The 20000-nt window shown below is 39.4% G+C and overlaps 1 protein-coding gene and 1 long non-coding RNA gene across 3 annotated transcripts in view; one reads left to right on the top strand and one right to left on the bottom strand.

The window, feature by feature from the left end:
* LOC137980124 (uncharacterized) overlaps positions 1–11311 on the bottom strand; it is a 14821-nt gene extending 3510 nt beyond the window's left edge. The window contains exons 1-3 of one of the 2 annotated variants that reach the window (XM_068827487.1): positions 11179–11311; positions 4244–4524; positions 1103–1217 (exon numbers count right to left, since the gene is read on the bottom strand). In XM_068827487.1, the coding sequence (XP_068683588.1) occupies positions 1103–1217; positions 4244–4524; positions 11179–11254 (472 nt within the window). In that variant the 5' untranslated portion in view covers positions 11255–11311. Of the gene's footprint in view, positions 1–1102; positions 1218–4243; positions 4525–10642; positions 10765–11178 lie in introns of those variants that run through there. The other variant, XM_068827488.1, reaches the window with a different exon arrangement.
* Positions 11312–17468: 6157 nt separating this feature from the next.
* Positions 17469–20000, top strand: part of LOC137980127 (uncharacterized) — a 5249-nt gene continuing 2717 nt past the window's right edge. The window contains exon 1 of the long non-coding RNA XR_011118455.1: positions 17469–17612. This is a non-coding gene — a long non-coding RNA (uncharacterized lncRNA). The remainder of the gene's footprint in view (positions 17613–20000) is intronic.

Below are 20000 nucleotides of genomic sequence, written 5' to 3'. Positions count from 1 at the left end.
TCTTACTTTAAAATCAAGAGCTGGTGCTGTTACAAGAAGTTTGAAACAGCAAAATACACCAAAGGGCTTTCCATTATTTTATTCCTGTAAACACGTAATCATTTTGAGAAAGCATATTTGCGTCGCACAACTTTCTTTTTCCGCAAACAAGCTGCTATAAGCACTGACAAAAGAACGTTAATATAGGTTTTTTTTTTCCCGTTCATAAATTAACGGGAAAAAAAGGGCCGAGAAAATGAGGTTAGCAAGTTATTTATTATATCTCTGAGGTTAATCCGGCGTGCGGGCAAGGATATTAGTTAAAGTCAAGCGGAAGATTCGACCGCCACAAAGATTGCTCTGTCAAAATCCGAAAAACTAAATCTTCTTGGCTGTTTGAAATAGGTGCTTGCAAGATTCAAACAGTTTTACAAGTTTATGTAGCAGAAACGACACGAAAAACTTGCTAGATAATGTCTTATCGAATTTTTTACTGCAGAATACGGCCCGCTAATTTAGCCAGTCACAGCGCGAGTACTATCTGGGAGATATAATAAAGCCAATTAACATCACCAGTATCCCCTTAAATCTGCTCAGTTAAAAAAAGATCAACAGCTCGTTGCATTTGCCCTGTCCTAAATGCACCGCTAACCCAAGCCCTTAAATATTGCTTCAAACAGGTAGAACCAAAAATGTTCAGAGTAAATGGGATATTTCATGTTAGATACAGCGACTTTCAATCGAGTGTCGTAAAACCAAAACGACAGTAATTACTTTGGCCAATCAAAAAGGACGGAGACAATTCAGTAAACCAATCAAAACTCGAAGTAATTACACGTAGCCGACACAAAGCGCGGAAAAATGTTCACGCGCAAGCCACCATTGGTTTTGGTTTCAATTCTGATTGGCTGAAAAAATGGCGCGAGAACTTTGAACCAATCACTGAGTGAAGTATGCAAACCAAAGTAATTCGCTAATTACCTTCGACACTCAATTGAAAACCGCTCTATCAAAACTGGACGTGCATTTGATTACGTGAATTTCTGGAAAGAAGTAAATATACGTATATTGTCGACGTAGAAAAAAAATTGATGTTGAGTGCACTTGAATCAACGTTAAGTACCTTTTTCGCAGAGGTCACCAGTGAACCCGTCATTGCATTTGCAGGTAAAGGTGTGATGACTGTAGTTGGGCACACATGTACCCCCGTTCCGGCAAGGTGAAGACATACATTGGGTCTGGAATGAAAAATATATATATATCTTTATAAATTTAAGAGAATCCCCTTAAGACACGTTAGCCCAACGAGGTTAACTTTTACACTGAATTATGACCGAATGGACTACGTCATATGTTTGCAAAGAGGTTGTAAGACAACGAAAAATGATGCGATCGCGAGTTCGTATCCTTTACAAAGCTCCGTTTTGGTCATTTTACAATGCTGTCAGCAGTTTCCAATAGATGGAAAACGGGGATTTTAATTTTATCCCTTGTACTATACGTTGATTCTCAGTTTCACTCGCAGAGCGCTTGCAGTCACTTCCACGTTGATCTAGAAGCGAGCTTTTGAATAAATCGTGCTTTGTCACCCAATCAAGAGAAAAGACCGAGGTCCCTTGACCGTTTCTTTCCATTGACTACAATGCGCGCAGATTGACGGATACAGGGATGGATAAACCTCTGTTTGACTTGTTTGTTAAACCGTTGGTGGCGTTTTTCACTGTTAAAAACGTTTCCATGTTTTAATCGTTTAACCACGACAGATTTTTGTGATTTACAGAAATGCCCATTGTCAGCAGGAGCTCATCAAAAGTTCCCTCTATCTCCCATGCTTGGCCCTTTTCCTTCCTTGGGAGATTCAGTACGCCCAATGTTTTAAAAGTCAATCAAAACAGAGCTATCTCAGCGTCATGGGAAATATGATACTTTTCGTGGGAAAAGCCTGCTTCTAATTAACAAATCGAAATAGTACAGACAACGCTGAACCACTTTCGATTCAAAGCCAAAGAAAGTGTCTTTTTCAGAGCGTGACCAAAATCATGACACAAAGAAAAAACACACGTTGTCTATAAGTTTCTCACAATATGATTGGTTTATTTTCCAAAACAAGCGTTCCTGATTGGCTATTACATTGCGTGACGAATTGACACGAGCATGACGCGAGCAGCGTTGTCTAGACTCTTATCGACAACGACAAATTCTCCAATCAGATCGCGAGATTATAAGCAATTGTGGTAAAAGAAATTAATTTATAATGGTAATAGAACTGAGTGGAGTCCAATTGGGTCTGTAATCATACGAGTGATTTGCAAAATCCGCGGTCACCCGACTTGTTTAATCACGAGTATGATTACAGACCGAATTGGACGACACGAAGTCCTGTTACCAATTAATCATAACCATTACAATTTCCGAGGAAACAAAATTAATGCACTCCTTTTTCACTTTCTAATGTTACAAATTCGTCCACTTTGGAAAATCTCCAGTTTGGTAGGGTGAGTGGTTGTTGCTATGGTTATTGTGATAAATTCTGTGATTGGTGGATTAAGTTGAGTACACTTATATGATTGGCTGATGCAACTGTCCGATTTCAGGTATCCGATTACAGCCAACTGTCCGATTTTAAGCCTACACAAAAATTAGTGAAAAATAAACCAGTTAACGCACCGATCAAATTTGAGGAAATTGTAATGGTTATGGTTGACTCGGGGAGGAGGTGACTCAAGGAATCAGTGAAGATAGAGGCTCAGCTTGATAAGCTCCTGGTCAGAGTCGACTCAAGCTGTCAGTCAGAGGATATGAGGTAAGAGAGCGAATCCCTGTGCCTCATGAGAATTTTTAGATTGCTCCCATGTCGCAAATTTTTGTCTGTTGTTCCCACGGCCGCGTGCTCCACAGTATGTTAACGCCCTTGGAATGACCACCCACAGGAACTCATCATCCTGTCACCCAATAATGACACAGAACCAAGAGAGGATGAGGTAAGAGAACGGACCCCCATGCTCATCATCGTGTTAGTTCTCGTTCCCAATGCCGCGCATATTCAACATTTTACTACGTCACTACCACTGGCCAATCAGATGCCTCTTTAAAAAAATGCGTAGCTAAAATTAGTTGTTTTTTTTTTAAACTATCATTGGAAGAGGTCCTTGTATGGGGAATCCGTTCTCTTACAACATCCTGTCTTGACAAAACTAAGACTGAATTCAAATAATTTTCACCGGAATAGGGGCAAATGCGTTCTTGTAGCTCCATGTGTGAAGCATCAGACCGATCTTACAGAGGTCGTTAGTCTGCACAGCAGGGGTGTTTGGGTAAAAATCGATTCGGAAAATCTATGGCGCCATCTTGAACGAAGAAACTGAAATTGCGCTGGGCGAGCTAAAACATAGTTTTAGGGGAGAGGACGATGGGTTTGAAAAAGAAATTTTCTCCTTGCTGCGCTTCCAATACGGCGGCCGTCGAAAACCACACTTCCAACGAGTTCGAATCCTGCTTGTCATGAGTTTTTACTTCTCCTTTCGCCCGTTGCGAAGCGACTACCTTATCATCCTTCTTACGGGTAAATTACGCCTTCAACATCAATACTTGCAAATGGGACTTAAATTCAACAAAGTGGCTATTCGTACGGGACCTGTACACCATCCTGTTCGTACGGGAGTCTTCTTAGAATGATTATTACAGGCTCAACACTCGGACAGTCTTACCTTGTCTTTAATTTAACTCTTTTGTATACAGTTCAGCTATTAAACAACGGCATTAATGCCTGTTTAATTTCAAGAAATACCTCCTTCCTTCGATGTCACCAGTCCTCTAACCTACCTTGTGTTTCTCGCATTTAAGTCGAAGCACCCATTTCAAGTATCACTGAAAAATAGTAGTTCGGTCTAAAGCCGGTGATACATGATTCAACATTTGTTGATCAATAATTATCGCAGCTGCTGTTCAACAAATGTTCAATAGTGTGTCATGTCATGTAGAGCTTTGTTGAACAAAAATAGAGACCAGCTCTATTCCGTTCAACACGTTTTTGCAACATTGTTCACCATTTGTTGAGCAAGAAATCTTGCAAGATGTTGAGCCTTGTGTCATCGGCTTTAGCATCCATTTAAAAACGGTTAGCTTTCAATAACTGCGTGACTATGTCGTTCAAGGTTAGGGTTAGAACCTGCAATAATCATTCTAAGAAGACTCCGGCGTGCCAGTCCCGTAGGACTAGCCATTGCCTAAATTTAAACAGGTTTGATTAAAACATAGCTCTCACCTTAATAAACTTTTGATAATGGTGTGAACTTGCGTTTGCCTTGTATTCCACCGAGTTGCTGTACCGACTGGAGGATAACAACTCACACCAAAGATGGCCATCAGCTTGTCTAGATGCAGCAAGGTTAAACGACAAGCAGGAAGAATGGCGGAGACACTCAAAGGTGCAATCAAACACATTCAAAAACGTGTAAGATCCAACTTTTGGCGAATGCAAATAATGCCAGTCATCTTTTAAAAAGACATCTTGTGTCATATGTGGGTGATACAATGTAGAAAATTCTGAAGCGACACGTATAACATTAAGTTAAGCTCAAGGATATACTCGCCTGATTTGGCAAGTCCAAAAGAAGAGCGCAGCAACATTTATTTATATATTCGTTCGTTCGTTCGTTCGTTCGTTCGTTCGTTCGTTCATTCATTCATTCATTCATTTATTCTGCTTTGCCAGAACGCGCTTCCTAATTTCGCTCAGATTGGGTGATTGTGAGGTCTTGCCAAAAGGAATCGAGAGTTTTCTCAAAAAGGGACACCAAAAAATAGCCGTCCCGAAGATTCTTTCGTTGTTTGCAGGGGCACCCTCGCGTGGATTCTCGCACGCGTATTGATCGTCTCCCTTTGTCACATGCTTAGTTTTCTAGCTTGGAACCACCCTACGGAAACACAGGCTAAGCGACTGTCGAACGAACTTCACTAATCCGAGATTACTAATAGTAATATAACAATTCCCAAGTTTCTCTAAATTGACTATTATCGTCAATTTAGGACGCTTAGCGCTTGGTAGGGATTATGGGAAATGAATATTCATTTTTAAAATCCGAACCCCAATGTCTAAACTCGCTGGACTCGAACCTGGGAATGTTCGATTATTCATCCTTTCATTTAACAACTGGACTACAGCATCGCTAACTGCCTGAATTTTTTTTTAAGAATATGTCAATATATTTTTTCTTCCGAATGCCGCTGTAAACATGTATTATCATCGGCTAAAAAACAAGTTTAAAAAGGAGAAAATGTCGGTTACCAAACCTTAAGAGAAGGCTAACCATTTTAAAATCAATGGGCCCTTTGCAGGATAGTGATCACATGGTACAAATCCGCCATACTGGGACGCAAATTGCGCACTGGGACATCTAAAACAAAGGCTAGAAAATCTAAATTTTCTTTGTTTTAGATGTCCCAGTGGGCAATTTGCGTCCCAGTATGGCGGATTTGTACCATGTGATCACTATCCTGCAAAGGACCCATTACTAGACTTAATCACCATTCAGCAATGATTTTATATATACTAATTAGATTTGATAAATAATCGGTGCAATTGTCAGCCAGTTGAGCTTTAGTTGTTAAGTCGATAAAAACAGTTCTTTCACATCGGGTGCTCCCGGTTCAAATCCCGTCCAGGGATGCAACTTTTACTTTTTTTTTTCCTTCTCATCCGCTACCACAAGTCCTGGGACAGAGTAATCTAAATTGAGTATAACAGTCAATCCAGGTAAAATTACGAATTGTCGATAATCGTCATTTCAAAGGAAGGGGATATGTTGAGCGGGGAAAGAGGGACTAGTCGCTCGTCGTATAACTTGGGCCCGGACAGCGGAGAAATGGGGACTACTTTTTAACACACTGCAGACATCATTTATTCACGAAAGTGGATTGCGTCGTGTACGTCAGAAATCCTTCGACCCAGGTGTCGATTAGCCCTCTAATGCCATAGATTAATCTAACTTACAGAGATGACGCTGATGAGATGTATCAAAAGCTTTTGAAAAATCGAGTAGTACAAAGTCTACTTGTTTTCCATGGTCCAGTAATAAGCGTACTGTTTCATTAGGCGGCTACTTATGTTATGCTGAGACAATTTGCACAGACCACATTCTATAGATAAAGGCCTCTTAATTAAGTTTGAAATCGTGTCGGTTGTGTTTTTTTTTTTTTAATTCATATCACCTTCCAGCTATAGTTACTGGTAGATTTGAGATTGTCTATTCAAACACTGAAGAGATAAGATTTGGGAAACCTCTCTGGATGCGTATGCAAGGAAGACATGAAGGAATTATTTATACCCTTATAAACCTCCAAGGGCATACATTCAACATGGAGTCGCAATTCAGCGTCTCACCACAGGTAACCCAGGCTCACTGTTTGTGCCACATAGGTAAATATAGAGAACATATGAGGCGAAGTTTAGGTCTGGAAATTTGCAAGGAAATGGAAATAAAAATCGATGAAACTTACCATGTGATGAGTTGTTGTTGTCTTTAATACGTACACGAAGTTTCGGGAAAAATGGTCACCGTTCACCTTCCTTCATAGTATAGTGACAAGGTAGGAGACGGAAGGCAGCGTCGGGACTCCGATCGACCTGCGAAAATCGAATCCAGTCGCTCAATAAACACGCCAGGCTCGTGGAACATGAATTTCTCTAAACCATGAATCCACTGAAGCGTCTCCAGGTAGCAACGCGAAGCCACCAGACTCCGTAAAACTTGTAGGTTAACCTGCTAAAATGGCGGCCAGAAACCGTTGTCCTCGCAAAGTGTCCAATTCAAAATGGCACTGAACTCGGGACGCCTGGTGACGAGTATAATAAGTTCTGGAGGGAGGGGAGTCCCAAATTGCTAAAAACAAAACTCACTGAGCAATCTGGGACTCCCCTCCCTCCAGGGGGACTTATTATACTCGTCACCAAGCGTCCCGAGTTCAGTGCCATTTTGAATTGGACACTTTGCGAGGACAACGGTTTCTGGCCGCCATTTTAGCAGGTTAACTTACAAGTTTTACGGAGTCTGGTGGCTTCCCGTTGCTACCTGGAGACGCTTCAGTGGATTCATGGTTTAGAGAAATTCATGTTCCACGAGCCTGGCGTGTTTATTTAGCGACTGGATTCGATTTTCGCGAAAAAATGGTGCTTGTTTTGGGTCGATCGGAGTACCGACGCTGGCTTCCGACTCCTACCTTGTCACTATTATGAAGGAAGGTGAACGGTGACCATTTCCCCGAAACTTCGTGTACGTATTAAAGACAACAACAGCTCACCACATGATAAGTTTCATCGATTTTTATTTCCGTTTTCTTGCAAATTTCCAGACCTAAACTTCGCCTCCTATGTTTACTATATTTACCCATGTGGCACACACAGTGAGCCTGGGTTACCTGTGGTCTCACCGAAAAGGAAGATCCAATATTTTGCTTTCATGAGGAGCTTAACTTGGGTCAGGAATGTGGGTCCCCGCTGTTTAGGTAAAAAAAAATTACCAAAATCTCAGTGGGAGTTGTAACAAAACTCACACTAAAAAGGCAGAGCGAGAGACAAAGGGAGAGAGAGGTATAGTTTCAATGACGACAAATAACTCAAATTACTTTAAATTAATTTTGAGCGATGTGTCAAAATAGTCCAGAGGCACAGTAAATGAATCTGAAATATTTTCTAAAACACGGTTTACAACGGCTAGCATCATGCAATTAAAAAATGGAAAATTATTTCTTTATTCTCTTTATTTCAAATTAATTTAAACACAGGCAAATTATATCTTAAAAATTTGGTTTTATCAACGGAGTTGATAATGTAAATTGGCCACCATACAGAGATTCTAAAACCTGACGTTTCCAGCGTTAGCCCTTCGTCAGAGCGAATCGAGGGATTATGGGTTACGTGTAGTTTTTATAGTAGAGTAGGAGCTACGCTATTGGTGGTAACATGGCAACGTGAAAAATAGGAATATATTAGTTAAATGAAAAGCGTTCGTTAATACCGTGAGGATTAAACGTGCCGATGTAAAAGATGAATTTTTGTTCCAGATTCTTGCGGCTTTCCGTCGTACCTAGATGTAGGGAAAGGCCGCAGATAGCCATGTGTTTTTTGGAGTGGTTAGGCAGATTAAAATGGCGAGCGACTGGCTTAGATCAGGGGCACCCAACGAGAACATAGTTCAAAACCACTTAAACATAGCATTGATAAACGAATTTTAGTATTTAAACGGTAGATATAGGCATATTTTTATACCCTAAAATTTTTTTATCTGTTCGGATTTCCTAGCTGAAAGTCTAGTGATCCGAAAATTATAGGGATTAAAACTTACCTTTTCGAAAATTTCAGCCAGAAAAAAGGCTTCCGAAAATTCTAGGTGACCCTTTTAGGGTAAAAATCCGTTTAAAATGGGCAATTATACCCTTTTTTAGATGTTCGAAAATCCTAGGACAGGCAGGCAAGCAAGAAATTTTAAAACAAATGTTCCGAAAATTCTAGATCTCAAATCGTCTTCCAAACAGATATTTTCTGAAAATTGACGTTGGGTGTCCCTGTTAGATGCATCCTTAATTAGCTTGTCATTCTTCTCAACATCGCGAAGGTGTTCGCGGAATCGGTCACCTAGTCGTCTACCTGTCTCACCAATGTATAATTTATTGCATAACGTACAGGTTATGCAATAACTGACATTTGCTCAGTTATTGCATAACCTGTACGTTATGCAATAAATTATACATTGGTGAGACAGGTAGACGACTAGGTGACCGATTCCGCGAACACCTTCGCGATGTTGAGAAGAATGACAAGGATGCAGATCTAAGCAAGTCGCTCGCCATTTTAATCTGCCTAACCACTCCAAAAAACACATGGCTATCTGCGGCCTTTCCCTACATCTATTGTAGGTACGACGGAAAGCCGCAAGAATCTGGAACAAAAATTCATCTTTCAAATCGGCACGTTTAATTCTCACGGTATTAACGAACGCTTTTCATTTAACTAATATATTCCTATTTTTCACGTTGCCATGTTACCACCAATAGCGTAGCTCCTACTCTACCATAAAAACTACACGTAACCCATACTAACGCTGGAAACGTCAGCTTTTAGAATCTCTGTATGGAGGCCAATTTACATTATCAACTCCGTTGATAAAACCAAATTTGTATACTACTTCCCCACCGACGCAGCACCACAGTTTCTTTAGAAACTACCCCTTAATTCAGATTATATCTTAACTTTCAGGCTACCGGGATGCAACTTGTTTTGCCCGCCATACACTTTTCTCAACAGCAACGGTGAATTGGTTCTTTTCTGATTTTAAAGCAATCCATTTTTAAGTTTTATACTTATGGAACTCGATAACTGAGGAATAAAACTCAACAGCTATTACACCTTCGAACATCTCCTTCCCTAATTCTCCGGTTAAACATGAAACGGTTAGTGATGTATTGGTGTATTTGTTAATTTAAACACAGGCAAATTATTTCTTAACTGTCAGGCTACCGAGATGCAACTTGTTTTGCCTGGCATACACTTTTCTCAACAGCAACGGTGAATTGGTTCTTTTCTGATTTTAAAGCAATTTGAAACCATTTTTAAGTTTTATACTTATGGAACTCGATAACTGAGGAATAAAACTCAACAGCTATTACACCTTCGAACATCTGCTTCCCTAATTCTCCGGTTAAACATGAAACCAAACGTTAGTGACGTATTGGTATATTTGTTAATTTAAACACAGGCAAATAATTTCTTAACTTTCAAGCTTCGTCCATGTTTTTACCAGAATTTCGGAACGTGATCACCATTTTCCCGCCACAAATTACCGACTTGAACGCGACAAATCTAGCTTCGAAAGAGCTGAAAGAGCTTTCCTTCGACAAATTGGCTAACCTTTCGACCAACCAGTTGATTTGAAAGGCTTTACCATTTTTCCCTGAGTCCGAAAGTTAATCCATAAATCCAAAAGAACAAAAAAATGGTTCCGTTCCCAGCACTAACCGCCACTGTCGATGCCCGCAAACGAAGATTTGTGTTCCCCACAAAATTCATCTCGCCCTTAAATATGGTCATTCAATAAAAAATTAACTACTTTTTTCTGCTTAACGTAAGTTCACAGTACAATCTGATCGACCCTGAATGCTTTATAATTAACACTTTTCTGAATACGAAACACCTTTTGTGTTAGCCTTTGTTGACGGATATCTACACCGTCAGGAGACGTCCAGCCGAGAATTCCTGAGTCGGCTTGAGCTCTTCATGATATGAAAAATTCTCAGTTAAGAAGCCTAACCTTATTTCCAACGTGGGTAACTTCCTTCCTGTGTGGTTATTTTCCAGATCCGACGCGATTTGAGCCATTTCTCAATTTTGTGGTTGTCAACGGTATAGTAAAATCCCAAGGCTGGAAACTAAATTCTTAGGTGCCACTAATTTGAGTCAAATATTCCTGGATAAAATGTCCCCACGGTTACAATTCCACATCACAATCAATTGTCAAAAATTGAACTTTTATCTCAACCCACCATCAACACAATAGCAATCCTGTGAGCGACCTCAGGCGGTAATATTGCAGGAAAACAGCTTTCGAAAGTTATGCTTTCACACCACAGTGGCCACGGCTTCGACCGTTGATAACAAACTGAGCCTTACCGGGGTGGCAGAGCGTAGTTTTGCCAATCGTATTCCCCGTTTTAATTGAGAATTTTTTCATATAATTATCTTCTTAAGCTTTTCATCGGGATTCCCACACAAATCCTTATATTTATGTCGGCCATGCTCACACTGAGCTTGGAGCGCCTGTGACTGCGTGAGACTCACAAAAGCGAAAGCAATCAAACGTTTTCAACCTGAAACTCTTATTTCTCACGGTAATCATGACGTTTTTGAACAGTTCATTTTGAGGTAGAAAATTGCCGCTTAATTCTGGTAACTATCTAATGAACCATTGTATTGGACAACAGCAGAGCAGAGCTCAAAAGTTTCTGGCGGTGCATACCCCGAGACCCCCCTCGTGCGCGTACACCTTCAACTCTCACACTAAACCCCTGATTACTTTTCAGTCGCCACTACGTTTTTCTCCACATTACTACTTTCTTTTTGTGGTGTAAGTGCAAGAAAGAAAACCAATCGTCTAAAAATTGGCCTAAAAAAGTAAAATGTGGATCAAATGACAGATGATAACTCACCAAGTCCCTGGGTGGCTTTAAGCATCGTTGAAATCAAAATAAAGCAGAGTAGATGAAAAGCGAAATGAGCACACATGGTTTCTCACTCCTTGCGTTAACTCGACGAGTTAAGAGACGCGTACAACTGCAAAATTAATGTTTTCGAGTGATGTTTGCGTTTTTCAGTAAGTTCCCAAGGTTGCGCTGATTGGCTCTAAATATTAACGCCACACTTTCAGCCAATCATGTGTTTCCCCATGATCTGTGCCGCCTCCGTTTATTTGCTTTGCGCCTCTGAGTGGCTGTTGCATCCAAAAAACTTGTAATTGTCAACCAAATTGCGGAAAAACTTCGCTGCGCCAACTTTATGGTCAGGATATGACTAGAAAAAATCTAGTGGTCATCGGTCAAATGCCGCGCAGGAAACGTGTAGCGCAAGCCAAAAAGCAAAAAGTGGCCACAGGACCACCTGACAGAGTCTCGGGCTGCCCGCACAAAGAAAACCGCCAACAGTGAAATTTGATGTTTTATTTCTAATAACATACATCAAAAATGTTCTACCCTGGATGGCGCAATTTTTGCGTAATTGCGTATTATGTGATACGCGTGCGTTGCTCCTGCTAATTCACGACAGGGTTACTCGATATTTCAGTTTTCATGACTATTATCATAGCTAATGCACGCTTTTGAAGGTTCTAAGGTTTCATAACCAGTGGCTCGATTAACGATGTGTTAACCAACTTTTTCTACCCACCAGCAGTCTGTTTATGCGTTCCTGTCATAGACAGCGACGAAGAGCTCTTTCTTATACAAAATTGTAAATTGGGCATTACAACAGTTCGCTTCGGCGCCGTTCCGTTCAGCTGTACAGGAAATATTTGTCCAGGTGTCCCGAGTCTGGAGTGGCGAAAGACGCGTTCTACTTGACTTCTAGTCTTGGATTCAAGGATTTTGATGATGGTAAGTTTTAATAGAATAGCAAATTATGTACAGCATGTGTTGTAAAAATAGCCTAATAATATTTTTTACACATTTTGCAGTTTGGTATGGAAATTGTCCAGTGGGCCACAAAGTGCTGGGGGAAACGGACACGACGTTACGGTGTTGCTAAAACGAGGGTGAGGGTAAGACCAAGGGTCAGGGTAAGGATACTAATACAGAAAGTATCCTAAAAATGCATAAAAGCTAACCTTAAACTTTTGTTTCGGCCTAATTAGGCCTAAGGTTAGCTTTTATGCATGTTTAGGATACTTTTTGTATTCGTATCCTTACCCTTACCCTGACCTTTGGTCTTACCCTTACCCTCGTTTTAGAAACGCCACACGAAGTTACCCAAAGACGTTGGAATCGAGGCTCAATTCCCAAACCATAGCCTCCGTGCAACGACAGCAACCAAAGGACTGCAAAAACGAAGTTCCATTACAAGTTTGTCATGTCTCGCACCGGGCATAGAGATGTTAGGTCTTTGCAAAAATATCAACCCTCTGATATTTCAACTAAGAGTGAGATTTCAAAGAAGCTCGAAAGCTGAGTCGTTACCCGCCGAGTCGTCTGTTGCTCCTGAAAAGTTATCAATAAAATGTGTGTAACGTATTTCGTCGTTGCCGTGAATAATAAACAGACAGTCAGCTTAACATTATTATATTGAAAAACAACCAGAAGGAATACACGTGCAATATGCAAATTAGCTAGCGTCCAAGCGAGGCAAATACACCACAATGTGAAGTCCGGTTCATGAGGGGACGCAAGTTACTTCTACTGTAAGTACAGTTTCACGCTGACATCGTTTTCTTGCGGTCGGGATAGGCGTTATAATCCCCCATGTCCGAAAAAAATTTCTGTTATCTCCCTTTATCTACCAATGTGATATTCCAGATCTAATATTTACAAATACGTGTCTCAAACATCTGCAAAATGTTGTCATTTGATCAGTACCATTTCACGTTTCACAATTTAACAGATCAAAGGTATGTTTGTAATTATTTTAGTGGAGATGGCGCAAAAAAGGGTTGCAGTCCCTTTACTCGGTTATCCTCAGAAAAGATATTTGTGGCATAAGCTCACATCAATACTTTAAAAGCGGGAATTTTCTGATTTCACACTTTCCGGAAAAAAATTGAGCAAGTACAGTCGAACCTCTCCTTACGGACACCTCTCTAATACGGACAGTTTAGTTCACTTGGTCCCGAGAAAATGCCCATACATTCTTTGTAAAAATAACCTCTATAATACGGACCCTCTATAATACGGACAACGGACACGAAATCTCGGCCTCAGAGAGAAAATTCATAAAAATTTAACCTCTTTATTACGGACACTCCAATGATGACAGTTCTTATTCAATACGATTTCCTGTTTGTCGTTACATATCATTAAGTGTAATCAATTGTTTCATTGTTCATACGATAACAGTATCATTTGTTTTCAATCAGTAAAAATTATATATCGACATGTCATTGCCATTTATCATCAAGATTTCTTACTATTTGAAGACTCTCCAGTTGCTGCTTTCCTTTTTCTCCCTCTTTCCCTCCCGTCATTGAATCAAATTTGGCTGATGAGTTATGCAAGATTATTTCAAAAGCTCAGTCGTTGTATGTCAAAAAACGACTAGCGAATGCTGATCAGAAGAACATCACAGACTTCTTTAACGCAAAATGACTCAATAACAAAGAACTTTCATTAAATACTCTACTGTATGTTAATGTTCGCTACACTTGTTACTGTTCTGTTATGTTACTGCTCGGAAACTGTATTATAGTTTGCCATATGTTTTTGGAATTGTACAGCTTGTATTGTAACGATTTGTGCTGTCCATTATGCACCTCAAAGACTTGTTTGGGCCAGTTTTGATTTAAAGAACACTTAATACCATCAATGGAGCCTTTGAAGTGACGTAATATTCATGACCTCTATGCAACGGACACCTCTCTAATACGGACACTTTACTCTGTCCCTTCGGTGTCCGTATTAGAGAGGTTCGACTGTACACATTGGATTTCTTGGCTGATCCAAAGAATCATGGAAAAGCTTTATCTTCCGCCTATTCCAACCTTGGCTACGTCCTTCGGTTTTTTGGCAGGAATAACTCGACAGTTAAAATTACGAAAAAAAGCTCCCTTTACAACGACAACACGTTTAATCAACTAAAGAAATTCGTCAACGGTTTCGGTAGAGACCCACACGTCAAGCACAAAGAGCTTATCTGCCTAGCTGTTTACTAAGTAACCTGGAGTAGGTAAATCAATTCCATCTTTGACGCAACAAATAAATCACTAGAAGAATTCATTTAATAAGGCAATTGTTCAAATTTTAGTAAGTACCTTTGAAGATCATTATTAACACTTACAATCTTAAGTTATTTCCAGTTGAGTTCTTTGAAAACGCCAGTTCTGAGTGAGGCAGGGGACAGAGGTCAATGAATGAGTCACTGACCCAAAAGAAACGAAAAATCACACCCATAAGTCGACCAATGAGAAAGAAAACTACTAATAAAACAAATTTCTACTTTTGCGCTAAAACACGTTGCATGTAGGTACTTCGAATTCTGATTACCGATCCCGCTGTTTGTGATATTATTTGTTGCTCGGATAAATCGTTGATATTCGTCGAGGATTATCGAGAGGGTATAGCATTACAAAAGCCCTCGATTAACGCGGAGACACGTGTTAAAGACTTGGGACGAAGTCGACAAGCGCTATTAATATCGTAGTTCATTCCTTCGAAAAACAAAGCACCCATTGAGAATCCCGGAGAAAAGGTGGAAACAGGTAGGGTAGTATTATGGTTTATCGCACACTTTTTGATTAGTGATCATGAAAAACCTTCCAACAAACAATTCTTAGTCCAATTCTTGATCCAATCAAAGGAAGACAAAGTGAATGAATCGCATCTCCTGGCTCCGCGAGCGCTTGTAAATTATAAAAGAATTAAAGCAAGGCTCTATTTCCACAGGATCTTGATATTAGCAGGCAAGTCAGAACTTTAAAGAAAACGACAAAACTTTTAAGATTATAAGACATATTTCGACAGAAATTTCTGTTAGCTTCAGTTGATTAATGTACAAAACGTTAGATAAATCTTAAACTATCCTTTTAATTCTCACATTGTCACGTTTTATGTACATTCCGTCAGGGGCACCCAACGTCAATTTTCGGAAATTATCTGTTCGGAAGACGATTTGAGATCTAGAATTTTCGGAACATTTGTTGTAAAATTTCTTGCTTGCCCGCCTGTCCTAGGATTTTCAAACATCTAGAAAATGGTATAATTGTCCATTTTTAACAGATTTTTATCCTAAAAAGGTCACCTAGAATTTTCGGGAGCCTTTTTTCTGCCTGAAAGTTTCGAAAAGATAAGTTTTGATCCCTATAATTTTCAGATCACTAGACTTTCAGCTCGGAGATCCGAACAGATGAAAAACTTTTAGGGGCTAAAAATATGCCTATATCTACCGTTTAAATACTAAAATACGTTTAACAACTGTATCTTTAAGTGGTTTTGAACAATATCCTCGTTGGGTGCCCCTGATTCCGTTGTTACTAGCATAATTAGCACTTGTTCCTACTTATAAATTCAAGTTCTAACGCTTTGTACATTAATCAACTGAAGATGACAGAAGTTTCAGTCGAAGCATGTCTTATAATCTTAAAAGTTTTGTCGTTTTCTTTAAAGGGCTCCATGCATTTGATGAAAAACTTGAACCTTGTATTTCGTGGATAATGGAACCAAAAGGTCGAGACAGCAGAAAGCAAATCGTTATCTTTAAGAAGATTACGACATTTTTTAAATTCCAGGACATGTTTTGATGTTACGAACATCACCTTCAGTTCCAGAATATTTGAAAAATCGTTTGCACTATATAACAACTAGGCGAAACATTCATAAACATTTACTAAGCTCAGAACGTTGTCGTCAATCTTGCTGTTCGGATTGTTTCGAAATCCTTGATTCCGCCCCTACTAAATTTCAACTTAAACTTAAGGAGGTTATGCATATAAATCGGGAAAAGCCTAATTTAAACCAACAAGTTCATCACGTCACCTGACACTTACGCTTTAGGCTTTACATTCTTTCAAACACTTTGTAACTCACTCAAATATGTAATTTTTGTCACTTAATCATAATTAATTATGCATGTTTCGCCTAGTTGTATATAGTCCTAACGGTTTTTCAAATATTCTGTAACTGACGATGATGTTCGTAACATCGAAACATGTCTTGCAAAGAAAAAAACTGTCGTAATCTTCTTAAAGATAACGATTTGCTTTCTTTTGTCTCGACCTTTTGGTGCCATTATTCACGACATAGCAGCCAGATATGGAGGACGTTTCAACCTTATAAATAATCACACCAATGTTCACGGATCTCCGAGTTTCGCAGTAAGAGTTTGGCAAACTGTATTACCTTTCTTTGCCCTCTCTGTTGCTGGAGTTTTTTAAGAAGCTATACCACATCTTCGTGATCTGTCAAAGTGTAGGAATGGTCCACCGTTAATGAATTCAATGGGTGTCAGTAAAGAGGTGACTGGATTGTGTCAACAATATTGATTTCCAATGTAAAAAGAGTGGAAGAAAGAAAAAAAAATCCTGTTTTTTTTTTTGTTGCAACAATTGACAAACGGTTATTGACAGTTTTATTCTACGAAGACTAGCCTGCGAGAAGGCTCCCAGGGGTTCGAGGTACATGAAGAGCATGCTTGACTGCTCGAATGCGCAGGCTAAACAAAGGCAAAAAGGTGCTGTCAGATACGGTTTCAAAGTCAGTGGCCACGCCTTGCTATTATCTAAGAGGTATATGGTGCCAAGACCCGGTCAAAAGAAACCTACCGTATACACATATAGAGACCCACACCTCAAGCACGAAGAGCTTATCTGCCCAGATGTTTACCTAAGTAACCTGGAGTAGGTAAATCAATTCGATCTTTGACCCAACAAATAAATCACTGGAAGAATTCAAATTTTAGTAAGTACCTTTCAAGATCATTATTTACACTTACAATCTTAAGTTATTTCCAGTTGAGTTCTTTGAAAACGCCAGTTTTGAGTGAGGCAGGGGACAGAGGTCAATGAATGAGTCACTAACCCAAAAGAAACGAAAAATCACACCCGTAAGTCGACCAATGAGAAAGAAAACTACTAATAAAACAAATTTCTACTTTTGCGCTAAAACACGTTGCATGTAGGTACTTCGAATTCTGATTACCGATCCCGCTGTTTGTGATATTATTTGTTGCTTGGATAAATCGTTGATATTCGTCGAGGATTATCGAGAGGGTATAGCATTACAAAAGCCCTCGATTAACGCGGAGACACGTGATCTATCAAAGTTGAAGAATGTTCCGCCCACATGATTTAAAGACTTGGGACGAAGTCGACAAGCGCTATTAATATCGTAGTTCATTCCTTCGAAAAACAAATCACCCATTGAGAATCCCGGAGAAAAGGTGGAAACAGGTAGGTTTTAAGTAAAGGGTAGTATTATGGTTTATCGCACACTTTTTCATTAGTGATCATGAAAAAACTTCCAACAAACAATTCTTGGTCCAATTCTTGGTCCAATCAAAGGAAGACAAAGTGAATGAATCGCATCTCCTGGCTCCGCGAGCGCTTGTAAGTTATAAAAGAATTAAAGCAAGGCTCTATTTCGTTAGATAAATCTTAAACTATCCTTTTAATTCTCACATTGTCACGTTTTATGTACATTCCGTTGTTACTAGCATAATTAGCACTTGTTCCTACTTATAAATTCAAGTTCTAACGCTTTGTACATTAATCAACTGAAGATGACAGAAGTTTCTGTCGAAGCATGTCTTATAATCTTAAAAGTTTTGTCGTTTTCTTTAAAGGGCTCCATGCATTTGATGAAAAACTTGAACCTTGTATTTCGTGGATAATGGAACCAAAAGGTCGAGACAGCAGAAAGCAAATCGTTATCTTTAAGAAGATTACGACATTTTTTAAATTCCAGGACATGTTTTGATGTTACGAACATCACCTTCAGTTCCAGAATATTTGAAAAATCGTTTGCACTATATAACAACTAGGCGAAACATTCATAAACATTTACTAAGCTCAGAACGTTGTCGTCAATCTTGCTGTTCGGATTGTTTCGAAATCCTTGATTCCGCCCCTACTAAATTTCAACTTAAACTTAAGGAGGTTATGCATATAAATCGGGAAAGCCTAATTTAAACCAACAAGTTCATCACGTCACCTGACACTTACGCTTTAGGCTTTACATTCTTTCAAACACTTTGTAACTCACTCAAATATGTAATTCTTGTCACTTAATCATAATTAATTATGCATGTTTCGCCTAGTTGTTATATAGTCCTAACGGTTTTTCAAATATTCTGTAACTGACGATGATGTTCGTAACATCGAAACATGTCTTGGAAAGAAAAAAACTGTCGTAATGTTTTTAAAGATAACGATTTGCTTTCTTTTGTCTCGACCATTTGGTTCCATTATCCACGACATAGCAGCCGGATATGAAGGACGTTTCAACCTTGTATGTCTAGTGATTAAGAAGAGTAAACCCACAATAGGATACTATAAATAATCACACCAATGTTCACGGATCTCCGAGTTTCGCAGTAAGAGTTTGGCAAACTATATTACCTTTCTTTGCCCTCTCTGTTGCTGGAGTTTTTAAAGAAGCTATACCACGTTTTCGTGATCTGTCAAAGTGCAGGAATGGTCCACCCTTAATTCAACGAATTCTTTTGGTTTTAGTAAAGAGGTAACTGGGTTGTGTCAACAATATCGACTCCCTATGTAAAAAGAGTGGAGGCAGCCACGTCCCAATTCAAGGTAACCTAACCCTTAAAACTGCTGGCTTTTAGTCTTCTGGTTTCTTCTTCTGTTATCCATTGTATACTGTGCATACTGTTTCTCTGTGCTCACTGTTCCTTGGTGCATAAGTTTCCTCTGTGCCTACTGTTCCTCTGTACCCTTTGTGCCCACTGTTCCTCAAGTACAATTTCTCAGCCCTTTGTTCTTCACTGCTTTCATGTAATGATTAACGCTTTCACTTCCCAGTATATCAGTAATGATTAACGATTTCAGAGCCCGGTATACGAGAGACAAGGTGGCACACCTCAAACAGTTCGATGTAACATGAAAAGTAGGTTTAGCTGTTTACTAGATAATTTGTAACAATGTATGTTGCATCTTTTTCATCTGAACTGGAGGGTGACACACCTCAAACAGTTTGATGTAACGTGGAAAGTAGGTTTAGCCGTTTACTCGATAATTTGTAACAATGCATGTTGCGTTTTTTCACCTGAACTGGCGGGTTTTTATTGTCTTTATTCATGTTAATAGCCGATAAGAGGCCGTCCTGGCCTGTAGTAATGCTTCGAAAAGATTGCGTTAGAATGCATAAAGCCACCTAAGACGGAACGGCCAAAATTCAGAGACTTTGCCGAGTGCGCTGCAAAATGTACATGTACATGTATATATTTATGTTAATTCTTATTCCAGTAAAGGACAAATCGACCCTTAAATGACGGCAAACTGTGATATAAAGTTGCCTTAATCTTTCTTTTTTTTAAATATGATTGTCTATGAGTCACAAAGAAGTGTTGTTTCTTGTATTGTACATCGTTTAATACTCCTTCACCCAGTAGCGGTTTTGTTCTTACAAAATCCTCCCAACGATTACTTGCAGGTGTAGTGCACTCAACTAAACCCTCAATTCTTTCTGGGCAAAGTTGTAGAGTCGCTAGAACCTTGTTTAATGGCATAGCTCCAATGAGTCTCCTGTAGGGGAGAATTCCAACTAGTAAATGGAAGATCATAGGTTTGACTACTTCGATGGAGCACTCGCGGATTTTTTTT

Source organism: Montipora foliosa, chromosome 12, assembly GCF_036669935.1.
Source record: "Montipora foliosa isolate CH-2021 chromosome 12, ASM3666993v2, whole genome shotgun sequence".
In the NCBI taxonomy this organism is placed as follows: Eukaryota; Metazoa; Cnidaria; class Anthozoa; order Scleractinia; family Acroporidae; genus Montipora; species Montipora foliosa.
This window is presented reverse-complemented; position numbering and strand designations above follow the sequence as displayed.